The 22,939-nt window shown below is 33.4% G+C and overlaps 1 protein-coding gene across 1 annotated transcript in view; it reads right to left on the bottom strand.

Annotated features, from left to right (window-relative positions):
- LOC148274410 (uncharacterized) overlaps positions 1-22,566 on the bottom strand; it is a 77,116-nt gene extending 54,550 nt beyond the window's left edge. Inside the window, exons 1-2 of the mRNA XM_088237155.1 lie at positions 21,762-22,566; positions 19,719-19,905 (exon numbers count right to left, since the gene is read on the bottom strand). Of these exons, the coding sequence (XP_088093281.1) occupies positions 19,719-19,905; positions 21,762-22,566 (992 nt within the window). The remainder of the gene's footprint in view (positions 1-19,718; positions 19,906-21,761) is intronic.
- Between the last annotated feature and the right edge of the window lie 373 nt (positions 22,567-22,939).

Below are 22,939 nucleotides of genomic sequence, written 5' to 3'. Positions count from 1 at the left end.
AAAAACCGGTATTTAAAAAAATAAAATATTTGCGTTCTTATCATTCTTATTCTTAGTGTTTGGGGTCAGTTCTATGCAAGTTCCTGACGTCACTGCGACCTTTGAAGATCAAAAGTTCTAGTGAATTCTCGCCTTCCAAACCCAGGTCTATGAAGAGCCTGGCTACTGTGTGGAAGGCGAGAGTTACATTTTGCTAAATCTCCGCCTCCAAGCCCAGATCCGTAAAGTATAGGGCTGTAAGGTAGGAGGCAAGCTCTTTAACATCCTCAGGGCTGGTATTCCGAACGCGTTTACAGCGCGTTATAATGCGTATTTAGTACGTAAAAACGCGCTATACCGCGCTATAATTTCGTTTGGAATACCAGCTCTGGTTTAACCAGTGGTCCCCCGAGGATGAGGCTTCTTTTATAATGTAAAGCATCACCTTCACATATAATGTGTATAGGTGTTTCCTCATCTGCACTGCAGAACCTACATCTAGAAGTTTCGGAAATATTCATTCTGGCAATGTGTTTGTTCAATCTGCAGAGCCCTGGGCGGGCTCTAGTGATAACCCCTACTTGATATCGGCTGAGTATTATTAGGTCAAAAGCAAAACTTTGCGAGTACCTTTTGTTCTTATAATTCACCAAATATATTTGTTTTTAGGGCCATTTTTTACGAGTTGTAAATAACTCATCTGATCCATGAGTCTGTTTGTTACACTAGCCACAGGACACCAAATTGCACTAGCTCATCTTCCCTCTACCCCATCTTGCTTCTACCCTATCATGCCCCTACCCTTCTTTCCCTACCCCATTTAACACCTGCCCCATTTCGCCATCATCTCCCCCTTTAATCTAAATAAATCTGATAGACATTATTTTACGTATATAAGAATATTTCATATAAAGGAACGGTGACGTGTATTTAAGAATCACGTTTTAATTTCGACAAATTCGTGTCGCTTTTATGGAATATTTTTTATTTGTCATTCAGCCCACTTGGAAAAGGGAATCAGACAAAAAACACGTTGGATTCTTTGCATTAAACCCCTTGGAACCGAATTAATTCATTTGTGAACAATATTTTGAGTTTGTCCAAATTTTTGTAGGGTTTGTCCAATTTTTTGAAGGACTGGATTTAACTCCCTGGGGAGCTGTTTATATTAACAAACTACAACAGAGATGAAGAACATTTAAGAGAAGGTAATATAGAAGTCCAGGTAATATTTTCAGGCGTTGCCTAGTATGTAGGTGAAATAATTCAATTAGATGAATCTCTTCCGCATAAATAAAGGTTTCAGCCCTTTAACTTCACAAACACCAACAGATGAAAGAATTGAAGGAATACAGATGTTCAAATATAGGCAGAATGGTGAATGTTACACAGTGTGTAAAGTGGCCATTTAAACCAGCCATTGACAGGTCATAAGCCCTGTAGATGCCCGGACTTCTATATTACCTTCTCTTAAATGTTCTTCATCTCTGTTGTAATATGTTAATATAAACAGCTCCCCAGGGAGTTGAATCCAGTCCTTGTCTACAAAAATTTGAAATTTGACAAAGTGAAAAACAAAGTAAAAAATGGAGTGAAAACATGATAAAAATTTTTGTAAAAACATAGTAAAATTGTCGTAGATACATAGTAAAAATGTTGTAAAAACATAATAAAAATGCAGTTAAAACATAGTAAAAATGTATTTAAAAAACGTAGCAAAAAATATAATAAAAACAAAGTAATAAATGCAGTGAAAACATAGTAAAAACCATTGAAATATATAAATATGTCTATAAAAATATTTTGAAACTCAGTAAAATGCGAAATAAAAACAGAATACATAGTAAGAAACATATTTAAAGTCATAATAAAAAAATATGAATGCATGTTGGATAGCAAAAAGCATATTTAAAGAAAGAAAAAAAACTACCGAGTAGAAATACTGATATTTTACAGTAGATTACCTATAAAATAAATCACGGCTCGCCACTGTTATACTCTTCCTCCGCCTGGACACGATACGAAGATTGAAAATAATATTTAATAAGTGCCTGCCAGCAAACCGAGTAAAAACACAAATTTTTAAAACGCTCTGTTAGGCACACATAAGCCTCATTTTCCACTAGTTAAACCCGAAAGAATCTCGTTCCCACTTTACGATATTAATTTTATAGCCCGATACTTTACGGATCTGGGTTTGGAAGGGAAAATTCAGCAAAATGAAAACTCTCGCCTTTCAAAAAGTAGCCAAGCTCTTTGAAGACTAGATCTATTCACGGGGATCCGTCGCAATAGATCTTTACAGGTCGCAGTGATGTCAGGAGCTTGTATAGCACTGACCCTAATCTCCGCGAATAAGATAAGCTCTCACAAGCAAAGTTAATTAATTATGCCAATGGACTGTACGTGAGTAAAGAATCTCAAATTTTGTGTATATTCGGATGGCCGGCAGGGTTGAAAAGGTTAACGGATCCCAACATATTTCTAGAAGGGTGCTTGAGTTTTCACGGCGCTCGCGCCCTTACTAAGTCTCGAGTCACTTGGCCCTAAAGGTTGGCAGTGGGAGCTCTTTGATTATAATTATTATGTGGTAGAGCGTAGGCGAAAGTTTAGAGGGGGAAATTATTAGAATACCGAGTCAATGGAAATATGGTACGTTTAATATTTCGCTTTTTGAAAAAATTGAAGCGGAGAATTTTTTAAGTTTGATGGTCTCTGAAAAGTCAAAACTTTAGTTTACAAGCCTGAAACTAAAGTCAGCAGATGTATTGAACGTTTGTTTCTCCAGAATTCTTTTTTCATAATAGCGTGTTTACACAAAATGTTGAGAAATTACATGCTTCTTTTCTGGCTTTCCCGACATATCATATTTAGCCATCAAGAACTAAGACTTAAAACCAGATATTAATTTATCATTTATTTATTTTATTTTATTCAGAAAACATACAGTCATACACAATAAGTATTAAAAACAACAATTTTTTAACATTAAAAGACCAATCAAGTTTTTATAAATTATGCAAAAGATATAAACATTAAATGTGACAAAAAAATAAAAATAAATAAGAAATTCAAGTGAGAAAAGAATAATTGATAACATTTGCGTTTTACATGGAGGTTATACGTTGGTAATAAATTAAAATAAATAAAAATACCGAATGCACACTCCGAGCCATCCACGCACACACATGAAAGAATATGCAGGGTGTTCTTTAAACCCTGTCACATCCGAAACCACGATGATCAGTATGGGCAAGTAGACATATTAGTTTATTTAAAAAAATATTTAGAACAAAGAAAATTTTTGAAAATAAAATATTAAAAAAAACAAATGGTTGCTTACTTCCGTAGGGGAGAAGTGAGGGGAGCGCGGTGCAGTATCAGATTCCCCCCTTCCCCCTCCTCGTTTCCCCCCTGCATAAGTAAGCAACCATTTGCTTTTTTTGATGTTTTATTTTTTTAAATTTTATTCGTTCTAAAAAAATATTTTATGTGCCAATATGTCTTCTTGCTCATAGTGATCATCGTGGTTTCGGATGTGAGAGGGTTTAAAAAACACCCTGTATAAAACATACACAAAAATATACATAACATGCGGCACATATACATAGATGCACATTCAGCAACTATCCCAAATAATCGACCCCATGAAGAAATTTTCTTTATAAATGCAACTTGCAGTTAAAAATATCTACTTTAATACTGAGTCCATTATAATTAGATATGTTCGACATATTATATTTAGCCATCTTTCAGCAGACATGCCATACCATGTCGCTAGCCCAAAGCAACAGTGAGACATCTCTATAGAACCTTTTCACAGATAATCGGACTTTAAAGTGTGCGAAGGGTCTGACGGAATTCAATTATTTAAAATACATTATGAATACTTTATTTTCACATAAGTTAACTATCTAACTTTAATATTGTATTATTTGCAAATATTATTTGTTTAAGATATTAACATATTTGCATGTGTATCTTAAAATCAGAAATTTCGAGTTTATCTCTATTTTGCGTTGGGCTAACGGTATTTAGAAATAGAATAATTATTGACAAAACAGGGTAATTTGACATACCATGTTTAGCCATATCTCAACAGACATACCCACCGTCTTTAGAAATATAGTAATGGCTTGCAAAACAAAATGTGATTGACATGCCATATTTAGCCATTTTTTGACAAACATTTTTAACAAACAGGGTCAAAGCACCAGTAAATGACCACCCCCAGTAAATGACCATTGGTTAATAAAACACAATATAATAAGAATCGCTACATGTGTCCAGTCAAAAAACAAAATGACAAAAGCAGTAGGCGGACACATCTTTTGGTAAGAAACAAATCTATCAGTTTTGAACTGTGAGTTGTCAAAATGTAATAGTGCGTCTTCCCGTTATTGTTCTCAGATTGATAGTGTTTTTATAATAAAATTTATTGTTTCATTGCTCCAGTACTTCTTCCAACCAACAAAACAATTCATTGATACCGAGACTGCAATAGGTTAGGTAACACTTATGGAACGGCTGCAGACATTCTGTCCAATTCTTTACCATCTTATAAGTCCACAATATCAAGTTTATTTGTAGCTGCTCGTCAAACTATTATTGACAATTAAATTTCATAAATTAAAAAAAATACTTACTTGTTTATTTTTATTACCTTATACTTGTTTTTTTATTTTTTACTATTATATCAAATTGCACTGTAGTATTGGCAAATACGCATTTCATAGATACATATTTTTGTTTCTTATTTTTCGTGATAATATATGCTTGCTTGTTTATTAATTTAACTTAAAAATGTCTTTCTTGCTTTTACCATAACACTTTATTTATTGTTTGCCTTACAGAATTTATTTCATGAGCTTATATCTTTGCATTTTTTGTTTATATGCTTACTGTTTTTTCTTGCATACCTTTGTTATTATTGTTTTTTTTTTTTTTTTACTTTGTAAAACTTTTTATCATATCCTTTTTAACTAATTTCACAAATTTTTTCTGTATATTCTGTTTATTATTTAGTATGTTAGCACGTATTTCATTTTTATTTTTTGTAAATGCGTTTTGGGCGTTAATGAACAAAATAAATAAATAAAAGGTGTGGTAAGTGATTTGATGCTATTTCTTATGCGATTCTTTAAATTATTTCTATATTTTATTGTGTTAGGGTGTTTTATAATGTAATGATGTAAATAAATTTGAGTATTATTTTTACTGGGGTAGTAGTGGTCATTCACTGGTGATTCTGCTATTTTTTTAGAGTTATAATAATTATAATTGTAACACTCGTATTTTAATAAAAAAGTAAAATTACTTACGAAAACTAATGTGTTTTTTATAGTTTTCTTTTATTTTGTACGCTTAAATAATGAAATTTATTCCTTAAATGTGTATTTTACTACAAGCTGAACCTTAAACGGTCATTCATTGGTGCTTTGACCCTGCCATATTTAGAAAAAGAGTAATGATTGACATATCATATTTTGCCATCTAAAATAAAGACGACAAAACAAGATGTGTTTGACATATCACAAATTGTCAACCATCATTTCATTTCTAAAGATAGTAAGTATGTTTCATCTGTTGCCGTGTCATGTTTGTATAAGTGACATATATTAATTTGCCATATTTCAAAATAAAAAATATACATATTATAAAGTGACGCGGCTAATATTATCTAACCCCATTAACCTTTCCCTCACAAAGCATACAAAAATGACACATGATCCGAACGGGGGGACCAAACGACCCCAGCGCCGACTTATATATGGCATCAGGAGAATAAAACGTTGGAAGTGTTTATGACCGTGCAATAATTTATTAATGTTTTCGCATACACATATTTTATTCGTTCGTGTATTTTATTCATTTTTGTTAGTTTGCCGAATGCTTATGTACGTAAAGTGAAATTGACCGAATCGGTCTATGGGGGATTTGAATCCCACCCTTCGGTCCGACTTTTTATTAATATAATCATACATTTTTACAGTTTTCAAATTTCAATTATCAGATTTTTACTAAAACTAAAATTCCACCAAGCCACTTTCTGTAGCTTGTTGGTGGAGATTATATTTATACTAACTTATATTATAGTCAACAATATTTTGAGTTTGTCCAAATTTTTGTAGACAAGGACTGGATTCAACTCCCTGGGGAGCTGTTTATATTAACATATTACAACAGAGATGAAGAACAATTAAGAAAAGGAAATATAGAAGTCTAGGCATCTACAGGGCTTATGACCTGTCAATGGCTGGTTTAAGTGGCCACTTTACACACTTGTAACATTCACCATTCTGCCCATATTTGAACATCTATATTGCTTCGATTCTTTCATCTGTTGATGTTTGTGAAGTTAAAGAGCTGAAACCTTTATTTATGCGGTTGAGATTCATCTAATTTAATTATTTCACCTACATACTAGGCAACGCCTGAAAATGTTATTTTTTCAATTTCTATATTTCTTCATGGACCAGGTAATTTATCAACAATATTTTGAGTTTGTCCAAATTTTTGTAGACAAGGACTTGATTCAACTCCCTGGGGAGCTGTTAATATTGAAGCTGTTTATAATTTGGACAAACTCAAAATATTGTTGATAAATTACCTGGTCCATGAAGAAGTATAGAAATGGAAAAAATAACATTTTCAGGCGTTGCCTAGTATGTAGGTGAAATATTTCAATTATATTATAGTATCTACATTTATAAAGACAATGAATAACATATATAATTAACAGCCGGAAAGATCAGAATAGACGTGTATAAAGAAATAATAATAATAATAAAAAAAATAAATTAAAATATTTACACATTCATGTATAAACTTTTGACCGGGTGCCACTCTCTTATTTTGCTCTTTGTGTAATAATTTTTTAGCTCATCGATACAAATCCGGTGATTTAATATATTTTTTTATTTATTTATTTTTGCACCACAACAGGGCAGGAGGCCCAATTACAGCGGTGAATTACATCACAGAACACCCATACTTGAGAAAAATCACATTTTAATTTTTGTGTTCTCACCGGGAATCGAACCCGGAACCTTCCGTGCGTAAGTAAAGCATCTCGACCACTACACCACGAAGGCCGCCAACATCTATCATATATCTCAAAATACCTCAAAAAGAGGCACTGAGATAACGGTATTTAATAAAATACTTACACTTTTGTTAACAAATTACAACAGAGATCCTTTTCAAATACTTATTCATCAAAGTGCTCCGCCACCGCGTATCCTCCTAAGACCTTCATTTCAGCTGTTCAGTCAAATCATTTTCCATGTAAAATATGTACTTGTGGAATAATAAGATGAGTCTATGTATATTCTGTGGAAACATTTCTGGATTTATTTTTATTATTATTTTGCTTTTCCAAGCAGATTTTTTAAAAGATTCCATATTCAAAAGCCCTCTAGCGACACGAGTGGGCAGACAATTCCCGCCCTTTAATCCTTATTATTTCGTTTTCCAAAGATATTTCCATCTCGAAATCCGACAATTATTTCCAAAAATCATGCACAAAATAAATTTAAGTTATCATAACAGACGAGACGAAGAGACGATATGGAAAGAAGAAGTCCTACCTGTTGCTTAATCACAAATAACTATTGACGTGCTTAAAAACATGCTAAGCATTTGAGCAATCACAATGAACTCTCTTAATACCCATACACAATTCCTCTTTCTTCTCTAACTCATATAGTGTCCATGCGGCTCGACTGTGGAATCATCTCCCATCCACCATCAAAGATGTTACTACATTATCTCTGTTTAAATCACGTCTGAAGAAACATCTCCTTTCTATTCCTTAATCTCTCCTCCTTTCCTTTTTCCTCTTTCCTCTTTTTTCCTTTTTCCCATTGAGTAATAGTTTTTATTTATGGTCATTTATATAATATATAAACAAATACGTTTATTTCTATTTTCATATATTTTTAACTTTTTAATATTTTTTTTTCTATTGAATATGTTCTGTAACTTGAATTATAAAAATAAAACTTGTTTTTATTGGTTGGTTGGAAAAAATTGCCATTTGGCAATAACCCCGCCAATGTACAAATAACAATATGTACAAAAAGTTAAATAAACATGCTTAAGTTATCGCAGTCATAAGTCAACGCGTGTGTAATCTCTAAGTCAACGCACGTGTCGGTTCGTTTTCTGTTTTCCTCGTAAATAAATACAGTTCACTGGCAAAAAATCAGTGTTGATTATAAAAAATAATACAATATATTTCACTTGCAAAATAGTAAGGAGTATCTAATACAAAAAAGTGAAAATTAAATTACAATTACTATAGCGACTGCTTTTCTTGACATTTGGCTCGCCAACCGCCGGCTTAATGCAATAAATAGCATGATAAATAATGAATAAATAAGTAAAAATACCAGTTTTTGAATATTTTCCAAATTTGCACCGGTGAAATTCAAATATGTGATTACGCAGAAGGATTATACGTCGAGAAACGTAAATATTTTGACATTTTATATTAGGTGTTCACGGATGTTCCATTGCGATCGCGAATACGATAACCAACCATGGTGAAAAATTGTTATCACGTCGCTTATTAGCACGTCAATAGTTATTTGTGATTGAGGTACTGGGGTGATATTCCAAACGCTCTCGCGGCCGTAGAAAACACTTTTCATACAAAATACGCGAGATAAAAGTGTTTTAAGAGCGTTTAGAATAGCACCGCAGGGGTGGTATTCTGAACGCAAAAGCGCGCGTAGAAAACGCATTTTTGACGCATATTTACGTACTAAATACACGCTAACATAGCAATCTCTTTGCGTGCAGTTTCATTCAGTATACAATTGATTCATTTTTACTTATTATGATTCGCTTTTTTATTTTAAGAAAAAAATAATAAATACCCAAATAAACTATATTTTTTTAAGTCTACTCCTGTATAGTTTTAAACGTTTCCCTCTCACATTACCATCCTTTCAAGAAAAAAAGGCTTGATTTATTTGTTTCATTGGCAGCATACTGATAATATAAAATAAAATAGGGAAGAATTCATTAGTTAAGTAAACCTTGAAAAAGAAGCTTGTTTAGCTTTGAAACCAGTCGGTGTAAAAAAAAATAAAAAATACCGGTTAACAAAGTTGTTTAATTTTTTTATTTTTTTATTATTTATTTTCAATTTAAAAAACCCGTTAGGGTTACATTAGAAATTTTATATTGTCTAGTCATTTTATGTCTCGTCTAGTCTAGTGAGTTCAGTCATCATGTGCTTTTTCAGATAGATTTTAAATTTGTCTCCAGTAAAAGTTTTCAAGTAGTAAGGTAGGTCGTTGTAGTGTTTAAGTCCATTATGTAATATTTTTGACTGTCCTGTGTTTGTCTTTGCTTTTTCAATATGATAGTGTTGTTGTTGTCTGGTGATATATTTGTGTATGTCAGCATTTTTGGCTAATATTATGTCGTCGTCTTGTATGTTTCCCAGTGTTATTTTGTGCACATTTTTTAAGGTTTCAATTTTAGTCAAGTAGTTTATGTCAAACTGGTGTGTTTTTTTGTACAGTTCAGTCGTAGAGGTCAGGTAGGGTAGGTTGTATGTTAGTTTAAGAATTTTATTTTGTTGTCTTTGTATTCTTGTTATGTCTGTCTTGTTATCAGTTCCCCAGAAGGCGATCGTGTAACTCAATTTACTTTTGACATAGGCTTTGCTCATTTATTTTATTTTATTAACATAAACGGCAAATCTGCCTTTTACAAAAATTAAAATTTATAATTTATTAACATATTCGGTAGAAAGTTTAACAATTCAAGAATAAATGTAAAAAACAAAATTAAATAATAAAACATTCTAAAGTAATACAACAAGAAAATTATAACTACTGCTTCATACAGCTGGGCAAAGTGAACAAAAAATTGTACATATTATGAAATGCATAAATAAATAAATATAATTACCATTCACCATATTTGAAAAAGTTCAAAAGGTTTGTTCTATTGGAACAATACCCTATAGGCAGAATGGTGAATGTTACACGGTGTGTAAAGTGGACACTTAAACCAGCCATTAACAGGTCATAAGCCCTGTAGATGCCTAAACTTCTCTATTACCTTCTCTTAAATGTTCTTCATCTCTGTTGTAATATGTTAAAATTTATTTCTATTTTTATATACGTATCTTTAGCTTTTTTTTCTTCTATTAAATATCTTTTGTAACTTGACTAAAAAAAAACATTTATTTTATTGGTTAGTTGGAAGAAATTGCCATTTGGCAACAAGCCCGCAATTAACATTATGCACAAAAAGGTAAATAAATAAATTTAAAAAAATATTTTTTTTAGTTGATTAGCTTAATTAAATTTTTTTAACATCATGAAAGTTATTTTTCAAATAAAACAATGAACTTAAAAACCACTGAACTTCTTCATTGATCATCTTTTTAATTAAAAATCACAAGACCCTTAAGTCATGCCGGAGCTCTTTTAAGGGTTTATTTGAATTGAAATTTCAAATTAAGTCGAAATCCGTAAAGTATTTGGGAGAAATTTTATATCCTGTCTTTGGACTTCCGAAATCGCATAAGCCGATTACTTTCAATTGATTGGATTTGAAAATAAAATAAACAAGCTAATACTCTACTTTGCCTGTGTTTAATTTACGTTCCTTGCGATTTACTTCGAATTATGAAATTGCCCAAGTACATGGTTGAGCCAATAGTTCGATGTTTTTTAGCCAGAAAAGTCATACGGAAGTAGATACTGGCTAATTTTGGTTTTGTGAGGTTTCTACGCCTGACATAAAAATTTAATGAACAAAATACGAGGGCGGATTGATAATGAAGCTACCTAGCGCTAGATGGCAGCACAAACACAAATAAGATTTATTTTTTTCCAAATTGTGATCTATCGAACGGCAGCTGTCAAATGAAATGTCACCCATATTTATCGATTAGTTTATTTGTTGTAGTCGTTTGAAGTAAACAACTTTTGTGTTTCTTAAAAAATGGAAAAAAGCGAATTTTGTGCAGTGATTAAACACTATTATTTGAAAGGGAAAACGGCTAAAGAGACAAAAGAAAAGCTCGATAAACATTACGGTGAACGTAAAAAATATTCTATACTACTGTTGACCCTCAACCGAGGTTTGAAGTTTATAACTGTATGAATATTTTGTTATTATCTTTATTGATAACTTTTTTTTGCTAGTAAAGATTTAACTTAATCACATTACAAATTCGAACACGTTTTAAAACTACCGAAATGCAAAAAATTTTCACTCCGCGGAACTGATTTCGTTGAGCGCCTAGCTAATATTGACGAAAACAATGGCTCATTAAAACAATGCCACCCATTTATTACAAAACAAAGTGCAACTCACGCCCTTAGATGCTTATTTGATACAGTTTAATGCACATTATAAAATTTAATTGGACTGATTAACTTACTTAAATACAAAATGACAGCCGGTTTAGCGAAAAAAAAAATACTTTTTCGAAAACCTCAAGTTCTGGTTGAGGGCAAAAAGTTGTATCAAATATTTGTTTTATATTATTTGCATATCAAGTAATTCAAAAGGCATCTTTTTAGACCCCTTTTATTTCGAAATTCGGAAAAAAAATATCGGCTTACCCTAATGGACGTGTCAAGAGTAGGAATAATCGGCGTGCGTGAAAGAAAAGATGTATTAATGTAGAGAAAGCGAGGTCTGTATGCAAAGACAGAGTGCTATGGCGTTCCATCCTTTCGGCCAACCCCTGCGGGAAAACGGGGCGATGGTTTGTTTGTTTTAATTGCTTTTATTTTGATACCTATAATGTACTTAATCAATAGCTTACATCACTGTGGAAAATTTACATGGACTGTTTTCACAATTTTAGTTTCTATATATTCTTACTTTCTGTATGCAATATATATTTAAACTGTTGTTTTTTTCTAAATAAATAAATAAATATCTAATCAGCATGTCAAACTTCGAGCTAACCCCCGCCAATCCATCTTCATCAAAGTCGCAAGATCTAATCCCAAAGAATTCCAAGTTGTGTGACGAATTGACTAATCTACACATTCTGGACATTGAAGCATTAACAAAAGTTGCTCTTAGAGGATTTGATAAATAGCAGATTTTAACTTCTAGTGACAAGGTTGGGAACATGAAAAGAAATTGATCGCAACGGAGATGGGACTTCACTTATAGCACAAAGTTAATTAAAATTTTAATTACTTACTAAGTGAGGCTCCGCCTCACTGAAAATCATACTTCACTCGTTCACGCGGCACGTTGATTTAAAAGCTTTAATATAAAAACATGTCAACGTAAAACCAACCCTTTTCCCTTTTCCCAAAGACAGTTTTTTGTAACGCACAGACAATGCACACGACAACTTCTACAAGTCTATTCATTTAGTCGCATTCCTACTGACAACACGTGCTGCGAGCAAAAAATGTATTTATTTCAATGCACAAAAGGTTTAATTTAGAGTACATTTTTATTGGCTAGGCGGAAAGTAAACAAGCCTCAAAAGTTAAGAGAGAACAGTCAAAGCGTTAGTGAGTTTTTGACCTTGGGGGAATGTTTTGACCACAATTCATTTAAACGATGAGTCTGATTCTTACGGCACCTCGCAGATGAAGTAAAAAGAAGGAAGCAGCAAAATAATTTCTAGTCTTGTCCTAGTCTACTTTAGTCGCTGTCGCTACCGCGTGTTTTGGCATTGAGTGCGTATATACCAAGCGATGAATAACTCCACAAAACTCAAAAAGACGTGCCCAGGCTTATTCCTATTACCATATTTTTTTAATATAATAACGTACTAATCAATATGAATTATTAAAGTCTAGCAGTATTGGAGTGTAACATGATATTGTAGCCTCACTAAAAAAAAAAAAAAATATTGCCGCTGCTAGAGACTTTCGGTGCAACACAATATTTTAAAGAGGTTAGTTTTACACATATTCGTATGTGTACTTACATATTTATTTATTTTACGGAAAAAAACAGTCAACAATGATGTCAAAACATAAAAAAGATACGATTTAAAGGCAGACCAGTGAAAATTCTAAATAAAGATCATTCATATTAAATTGTGGTACAACAAATAAGTTAGTATATGGCCTTCCCTATCTAACAGCAACTAAAGAACTTTTTAAACAAACTAAACAATTAAATGTAACTGAACTCCTTAAACTAGAATCCTTAAAATTTATTCATAAATTAGCCACCGATGTAATTGTAGACGAAGAATTAAAACTTGAAAAAAACTGTTGTAAACATGGACACAATACGAGAATATCAGAAAAATATTATATACGACCTTCTAAAACGATGAAAGGACAATCGACGCTAATAAACCGTGGACTGAAATTATACAATAAACTACCAGACAAAACTAAACAAAAGACTCAGACAACCTTTACAAAAGATGTTAAAAATATTATTATTAACAGTCGAATGTGAATTTTAAAAGTAAAAATAATTTGGTTAATGTATGTAACCCGTAAGGGTTTATCAATGAAAAATGTAATTTTTTTTTTTTTAAAGGGTGTGTTGGTGTGTATTTTTATGAGAGTAAGTGGTGTATTTGTGTGGGAGTAAGTGTTTAGGGCCTCGATTATGATAAGACCATAAAGACGTCATACATGACTATGACTTGAAGATGAGTTCCCTTTAGCGATTACAAAGATATACTACCGACCCCCTCCTTCAAGTTTTAGGTAGGTACATCGATATGAAATAAGGGGAAGCGTACGTCACAGTACACATATCTACGCTTTTGAATGACATAGCTTCAGTATAACGTCATAATTGAAGATAAAAAGACTGACTACAAAGATATACTACCGATACCCCCCACCATCAAGTTTTGATGTAAGTACATCGGTTTATACCGACGGGTCTAGAACCCCTCAGTACGTTTATCTACGCATTAAAAGTGTCAAAAATTTTGTTCCACCGAGCAATTTTTCCTTTAGTTTTGATTTATAATTTTTTTTAAATCGTTTTGAGGTTGGCACTTTTCTTCTTAAAAGCCTATTAAAAATATGAGAAAAATAAGTCAATTTTGAAGTTGAATGAAATTCGGACATAACTGTTAATTTTATAAAACGAACGCCTAGATGCGAAAATAATATCGCTAGGTTCTGTCCTATTTACGTAAAAGAGTATCTTTTTTTAAAATGAAAAATCACGATTTTCGTATTACGTAAGATATTGAAATTGATCCTCGGGGGTTTTACCAGATGGCTAATTTTTCAAATCCGGCGTGGTGTCAAAGTCCGGGCCGGTCATGCGCGAACATTTCAGAAGCGTTGAAATCATCCACGCACGTTTGTGAAGCTACGCGAATATCAAAATATTAACAAAAATCTAGATTTTATCAACGGTGATCAGTCAAGGCTTTTTTTAATTTAATATCTAAAGTGACATTTTGGGAAAGAAGTTCTTTTGTACGAACAAGACGTTCACTCATTATATCTATTGAATTGTGTAAATAAGTAAATTCATTATCTGTTATTTTAAATTAATCATGGTCTGACATGGGGTGCAAGGAAATTTATTTTGTAGGCAATATAATTTCAACTTTTAGCTTAATGTCTATAATTTGCGTAATGATACAGTTTAAGTAATCATTCTATCAAATTCCTTTGACAACAGTGGGTAATGTCATATTCTTGTGCAATTATGTTAATCATATTAATTTTTTACATTTATACATTTTTAGTATTGAATATTCTAAAATTTTGATCTACGTGGATCATGTTTTTTTTTTTACATATTTTTGTACAAGGCTTTACAGGCCCAGAGTGCGAAACTTCAGAAGAACATTCCTTATGGTAAGCTTTAAAAAAAATCCTAATAAAATTTTTCCAAAAAGTCATTTAAAAAAAATATTTTTTTTATGATTTCAAAATGGAGAGAATCTATAATTTCTCTTTCCTTTACCCCTCCCCGACTAAAAAAATGCAATAAAACGTATTTGACTAACGAAGCGATTGGAAGCGACAAAGGATTTACTACATTTTGAGATTACAATTTTTTTTATTTTGTTTTAAAATGACTTTTTTGGAAAAATTTTATTATGATTTTTTTTAAAGCTTACTATGAGGAGTATTCCTCTGAAGTTTCGCGGTTTGGCTCAGAAAAACCGCGTAAATAATTTCCTTTAGTTTTTTATATCAGTAGAAAATATTTCATGTTTCATAATATATTTTTATACATTGTTTCTATCATATTTTATCTCAGTAGAAAACATATCAAACTTATAATATAAGAAAGAAAACGCTGATTTGAGTCTACTTAACTCTTTATTTTATTTTTACAAATATAAAAACAAAAATTTCGTCACTATTGTTTCGCCTTGTTAGGGCATTTTCAAACGAATGCGAAACAATTGTCCCGAAATTTTTGTTATCATATTTGTAAAAATAAAATAAAGTATAATTAATATTCAAATAAAGAAGGGGCCTCTACATTAGTGGGTAGATTATTCCACAATCAAGCAGCTACTACTGTGAAAGAGGAGGCAAGAAAATTAGAGGGATGAAAGAGTATTTAAAGGGTTCTATCGTCACTAGAACGAAGAGAGATTCCGTGTTGTGATATAGGTTAGAAGAGCTCTTTTAGATAAACAGGCGAAGTATCTTATGTAGACTAGTGAGACATCAAAGATATGTAACATTCACCATTCTGCCTACATTTGAACACCTACATTCCTTCGATTCTTTCATCTGAATGTTACACAGTGTGTAAAAGGGCCATTTAAATCAGCTAATAGCAGTTCATAAGCCCTGTAAATGCCTAGACTTCTATATTCCCTTCTGTGAAATGTTCTTCATGTCTGTTGTAATATGCTAAACAGCTCCCTAGGGGATTGAATCCAGTTCTTGTCTACGTAAGAAATGAGAGAGCAGATGAACGAGCAAGAGCCGCAACTTGTAAAAGAACGGCACCTTTCTTCTCAGAATTTCCCCTTAACTTTGCTAAACGTTGGGAGGATCATTACCGCGCTTCTTCTTCGGGTAAAATCCCTAAACGCAACGCTGGGTGATGCAGCAAACTTCCGTCGTCATCACCAAAGTACTTTCGAAACGACCCAAATTTTTACCGGACACGGAGCTATGAGAAGTTACCTATATAGGTTTAAATTAAGGAATGATGACTATTGTCCATGCGATGATATTTCTTCACAGAGTATCGAACATCTGTTATTTCAGTGCCAATTTTTCAGCTTACAACGCCATAATCTTGAAGCAGAATGCAGGAAAGATGGAATATCCTTAACAGATATCCACACCGTAGTTAAAAGTAGTTATCACGCGTCATTGTTCTTGGACTTTTCAGCAATGGTGATTGGACTCATAAAGGTAATAAACCAAAATCAGTGATCGAACATCCCATTTCCAAGACAAACAAAAACGATTTTTTCCGAGTACTTAAGCCTTGTACATGACACGTAAGGCTACTAAACTAAATACAGGGATCGAAATATAAATGAAAAATACATTTTTTTTAAAAGTCCTTGTCTACAAAAAATTAGACAAACTCAAAACATTGTTGCTTAAAATATTATTAATAACTGTCTATTTATTGTACATCATGCGTCAGAGACAAAAGTTTTTCAGCGTCGTGTACAAACGAAAGAAAATGAACCCCTCGATCATTAGGGATAAAATAGAGAGGAAAAGAAAATCAGAGAGGCGTGTAAATACGTTCGCACAGAAGCGCGTTAGTCACCAACTACACACTCCCACCTCTCTAGCTAACGGAGCGCCCCGAATCTCCAGTATCCGAGTTTTTAGATGTGACGACTTTTGATGAAATTCTACGCTAATGAGATAATAATTGGGTAAAATTAATTAACGTTGGGAAGATTAGCAAATACATATACGAGTAAATTTAAATTACATAAAAACAACATTTCGTTTTATACCTCAGAGTAATTATGGGTAAACCTATAGAAAAGCCTTATCACTATGTTCCATAGAACGCAAACGATGATGGTTTGTTGGTTAGTAACAAATTGGCGGCCATTTAGTTTGTTTTGACAACAAACACAACGGTTCTATCGGATGCTTTTGTCGCTGTGCTTGGCTTTGTTTATAAATAACCAAATATATATATTTACGTTATAATAAATATAAATCGACTATGGTGAATTGCAGTATGTTTGGGAGCAGCAGTAGGAGCGTCAAAGGTGTTAAAGGAGACAGTTTTCACAGGTAACTGCTTTCGAATATTTTCCCATGATTTACATTGATTTTTGGCATTCATTGTCCCGACACGTGTATTATGTTGTTTAAAAACTTGACTTATTTAAACATATTTTCTTGAGAAACAATTTTTTCTTAATTTAGGGGATAAATTTGCGAATTAAAGTATGTTTACTGTTAATAATGACAGTTAAATAAGGGCAATATGTCGGGGCCGTACTAGGCATCCATATAAAGTTTGAGTTTTTATCTAGAAGAGGTCGATTCAAATTCTACTTGAAAATAGTAACGTTAATCTTAAAATTGCATCTAACATGACATGTCCGAATTTCAGACCGCTACGCTATTTTTCTCTTACAAACTATTATTAATACTCGTAATAAAAATAATGCGACCTCACTGGGGTTACCCGTGCCGAGGACACTTAACAATATAATACTAAGTAATAAATAATATGCCAAATAACAGTAATGTAATAATATTAAGAGTGAGTTTCTAGAAACCATATCTCGATTATCATTTCAATTATGTTTTTTTTTTCGGACGTACGGTATAGGTACAATTATGATATAAGGCGGCCTCCGTGATGTAGGAAGGAGGAAGGCTCCGGGTTCGATTCCCGGTGAGAAGACAAAAATTAAAATTTGATTTTTCTCAAGCCTGGTTGTTCTGTAATGTAATTCACCACTGTAATTGGGCCTCCTGGCCTGTTGTGGTGCAAAAAATGAAATGAAATGATAATTAATTTTGAAAAACGGAAAATGTTCACAGAAAATGACATTTTGATACTCTTTCTAAAAAAAAACATCGAAATTGGTTCAGTTTTGAGGTGCGGCACAACGAAACGTAAACTTTGTTAGTCACAGAAAGACAACGTCGCAATACCTATTAATTAAGGATCTCGAAACTGCAGAGAAATTGTTGCAAGAAGACTTTTTAAACCTGCAAAAATGGTCGCATGATGCAGGTTAAGTAATTAACTCAAAGAAAACCAAACTTATGCACATAAGATCACCGACCTATAAAACTCATACAACACCGTCAATTTTATCACATAACCATACGTGTATCCACAGTGATATTATGCAACCGTGCATGTGTGAAAATATTGAAAATATTGAGCAGTATGTTTATTTAGATTTAACTATAGATTGTAATTTTAAATGGGATGTACATATTAGAAAATCGTGTAAGCGATTAAGAGCAATAAGTAATAGAATGTACATATTAAAATATTATGTCCCTGTTAATACTTTACAAATTATTTATTTATCTCTCTCTGAATCAATTATACGATACGCCATAACTTCCTGGGGGTTATCAAGCGAAACTAATATTAATTTTATTCAAACTTTGCAAAATTCTATGATCAAATTGCTACTACATAAAAATGTATACCGCCAGAGACACAATATTTCAATATCATTGATGTATTAATCTGTAAATAAATTATCTGTTAGGGCTCTACTTTGGCACAAATTAATTTGTCAGCATGCGTCACACTCCGAGTATAAACACAAGTTGGTACATGATTACAACACCAGGTTTACTAGTATGGCTGTACTAGAGCTAGCTGTTTCTAGATATGTTTATAAATATGGCAAAGGGACACTGCAATACAGTATACCTAAAATATTTTACATGTTTTTTTTTTTTTTTTTTTAATATTATTTTAAAAAATATATTTTTTTTATTAAATTGAAAACATATTATACATAATTATATACAATATTCCCAAGGAGTTTTAAAAAAAAAACTCATTTAGGGACATACATATAACACATTTATTTAAAGACGTTTTTATATTTTAAACTATAATATTATTTACAAAAGCAGAAAAATTCAAATTATGATATACTACAAATTAAAAGGGATATGAAAAATACTTGAAAATAACAAAATAAACAGAATACTAGGCATGGAAATAAATTCAAAATGATGTTTACATTATGCAATCTGGGAAAGAAAATTTAAAAAGTTTAAAATTACATGTATGTATATATACATACTGAACCAGTACAAAATAAAATCTTTTTTTTTAATTAACAAAATATGCGCACACCCAATACAGGTTAATTTTTTTTATCAAAAACGTATTGAAATTATGTATACAAGCTAAAAAAAGTATAAAAAAACACAAATAACATTTAAATAGTTACTTAAATAGTTACCAAACAATATTAAAAACACTGAGTTAAATACAGGACGTATTTAACTCAGTATTTTTATTTGAGACGTTTGCTCAAATTATGGTTATTAGAAAAAAGTTTTTTTATTAGCGATAGTTTTTAATTTTTCATAATGTAATGTGTAATGTTTTTTAAGTAAAATGATTGTTAATGTAGGTTAAGTGTAAATAATCGATGCAATTTATAAGAACCTGTTGACGAGTTGTATGTATGCAACTCAGCAGGACTTTAATTTAAGACTATTTTGTAAATATTGTTGAAAAAAAAAAATTTTTTTTCCTACTGCATATCCTCGTAATATGTCACCGTAACGTCCGCTGAATATTTCCAAGTTGTGACACTCGAGCAGACTATCGTAAATAAATTATTCTCTCACCTGCTCGCCGTCGTGTTGACGCTGGTGTTGGATCTGGATCTCCTGCTGATGATGGAGTCTCCCTGGTTGACCACGCCCCCTTTGGTGGTGATGGAGAACGTCCTCAGTCGATACAGGTCGTCGGAGACGCGAGGGTTCAGGGCTTGCTCCGGCAGCGAGCAGACGCGAGGCCTGGCGTGGGCAGCCACTAGAGGAAGAATATTATGCGACCTTAACATATTTTATATACAAGCTGGCGTAAAATTCATCACCCTATCGGAAGATGCCACAACTTTTGCAAATGGCGGCAAATGTTAGTTCTGTTTTGACATTTGTGAAGTAAACAGATACAAAATGTACGCCAATAAGACATGAATCGCTTACTTCTCTAAGAACGTGGAAAAAATGTTTTGATTTTTTGCGGAATAATTTCGAAGGAAAATGCCATAAATCGAGCCCGCATGGTCATCACTTTGGCAAACAAATGTTTATCGCAGGAGGCTAAACCAGCAGTTCACGGCGGAGTTCTAGTGCCAACTCCAATGTATGGAAGCGAAGTATGGAATTGGAAAAATGATGATGAAAGTAGGTTGAATGCTGTCAAAATGCGATCCCTCGGGCGAATGTGTGGCAAGACGATGTATGATAGGTGCACAAATGCCGAGATCCGTGAAGTGTGTAAGGGCGAGACATGCATTATTGACAGAATCAAGAAAGGGGTGCTGCGTTGTTTTGGACACGTAGAGCGAATGGGCAGCGAAAGAACGGCTAAAAGAATCTACGATGCGAATGTATCCGGTTGTGGTCCCGTGACTAGTGTCTCGGACTCACGGATCGAAGGTCCGTGGTTCGAATCCCACTCTACCCCAGCTTTGTTCCCATTTTCTAATAGTGAGTTATTTACAACTCGTTGAAAATGGCGCTCAAAATTAAATATTTGCGTAAATTATAAGAACGCAAGTATTTCTTTTTCAAAAAAAATATTTAAAAATGTTGATGGATGCAGAAAACGAGGAAGACATGGCACGATCAAGTCCATCAAATACTTAAAGATTGACATGTCAAAAGCAGGAATAAGGTAGAGGAAGCGAGGTCTGTATGCCAAGATATAGTGTTATGGCGTTCTGTCCTGCCTACCCCTACGGGGAAACGGCGTGATGGTTTTGTTTGTTTGTTTTTTGTTTGCATGGTCATCAATTCTGGCGGCGGCCCCTAGGCCGATATCTTTTTCTTGGCTTAATAGAAAAAAATTAAGATATCAAATAAACACAATCCAAAAGCAAAACTAAAATTTTTCATTCATAAAAAAATTACAGTCAAAGAACAGCGGGTGACAATTTTTGCGTCACTAGTATATATAAATGAATCGGCGTTGTTAGTCTCGCAAAAACTCAATGTAGTCGTTGTTTTAGATGTAAAATAAATTACTACGAATCGAGTAAGAAATGAATAATTATACTTTATTATATAAATAAAACACGAGTGATACTTTAATCCACAAATTTGGAATATCCAGTGACCGGTTTCATCGCTTTCGCGACATCTTCGAGACTGGTATCTTTATTAAAGAGTTAAATGTATTTATACAAAACAGAGGTAAGGATATATAATTCGAAGTTATATGTAAGTAAATTAAATAAAGTTATTTTTATCTTAAGGATCATTATCAAAAAAAATTCTTTGGGTTAACTAATGAGTTGATATAATGCTATTTTAATGAGTTTAACTATTTTATTTTATTTTTAGTGTCCCATCCTTCGTGAGTGTGGTTTTGTAAATCATTATTATCATTATTTACAAAACCACACTCACGTTAGATTTTTAAACGTCCGTGCGCTCTATAGCGGAAAGACGTGTTGTAGTCTAACTCCTATAAAATTATCAAAAATTAACATAATCGGAAATGAGTAACTACGATCCCGACGGCTTATGCGGTCTGCAGCTGCAAGACGTGTTGGGATGTTTATTACACAGCGCCCTTGAGGTGGATTTTCATAAAAAAATACGCTGTATAAATTATCCTGAGTAAAGAAAATAAAATGCGATGAATTAGCAAACTGTTACCTGGTAGTTCTAGAAAATTGGACGTCCTTCTCTGTCTCCCGCGCGCCGTATTTTGAAAATTGAGAGGCCCAATGTCTTCTTTAGAACAGCTCGACACCACCGAGTCTCTCGACCCACGTCTGCTGGCCAAGTACGCCAGGCCTCCCTTCATGGAGCCCCTTCTCATGGGCGAGGAAGGCCTGCTGATGCTGGTGGACCTCGTGACCGGAAGTTCGTCAGTATCGTCTGTCAGGTCCGATGTCGACTTTCTACACTTGCCAACGGACGCACAACTGTCTTGATCATCTGTGTCTTTACCGTTGTCTTCGTTCACGTTGTTGGCCGACGAGTAAGGGCTCTTTCTGTTGATGGCGTTGCTCGAGCTGTACCTCGAGCTCTTGCTCGGAGACATGTAGCCAGGATTCGTGTGGATGTGGACCGGTGGTGTGGACACTCTCGGGCTCTTGACACTCCCAGAAAGGCTCGACTTAAATGAGGGGGAAGAATTGACGTGAATCATAGTAGGGTGGTCGCTGCTTGAAAGAGATCCATTGATATCTGGTTCGCTGTTCTCGTGTATAAAACTGAATTTCCTGGGGCTTTTCGGGCTACGTAAATTCATCAGCTTGGGTGATTTGGGAGGTTTGCAATGGGAGCTGGGACTTTTGTCGTAGCTGCATCCTGATTGTGGGGTGTAGTAGCCAGAGGACCCGCTGGAGACGACCGATGGGCTTTTCTGGGGGAACACGAAGTGCCTCGGACTCTTCGGGGTGATCGATTTTGGAGATAACTGAGCTGCTAGCGAACCAGGACTATTGATCGCCATGGTGACTTCTGATTGCTGAATTTGAATCTGTGAAAAATGGAAAACAGAAATTAGTTTATTGAATTTGTTAAAGAAAATAAAAGACTAGTGATACTTTAATCCCCAAATTTGGAATATCCAGTGACCGGTTTCATCGCTTTCGCAACATCTTCGAGACTGGTATCTTTATTAAGAAATTCAATGTATTTATACAAAACAGAGGTAAGGATAGAGAATTAAAAAAAAAAAAAATAGCTTTCATATAATTTACCCAAATATTTCAATTTTGGTAGCCATTTTCAACGAGTTGTAAATAACTCACTATTAGAAAATGAACCTCGAACCTCTGATCCGTGAGTCCGCAACACTAGCCACGGGACCACAACGCGATTCG

This window comes from Micrasema longulum, unplaced genomic scaffold (genome assembly GCF_059751315.1).
Source record: "Micrasema longulum isolate JH-2025_06_02 unplaced genomic scaffold, ASM5975131v1 h1tg001659l, whole genome shotgun sequence".
Taxonomy (NCBI): Eukaryota; Metazoa; Arthropoda; class Insecta; order Trichoptera; family Brachycentridae; genus Micrasema; species Micrasema longulum.
Note: the sequence above shows the minus strand (reverse complement) of the source record. Positions and strands in the feature narration are given on the sequence as shown.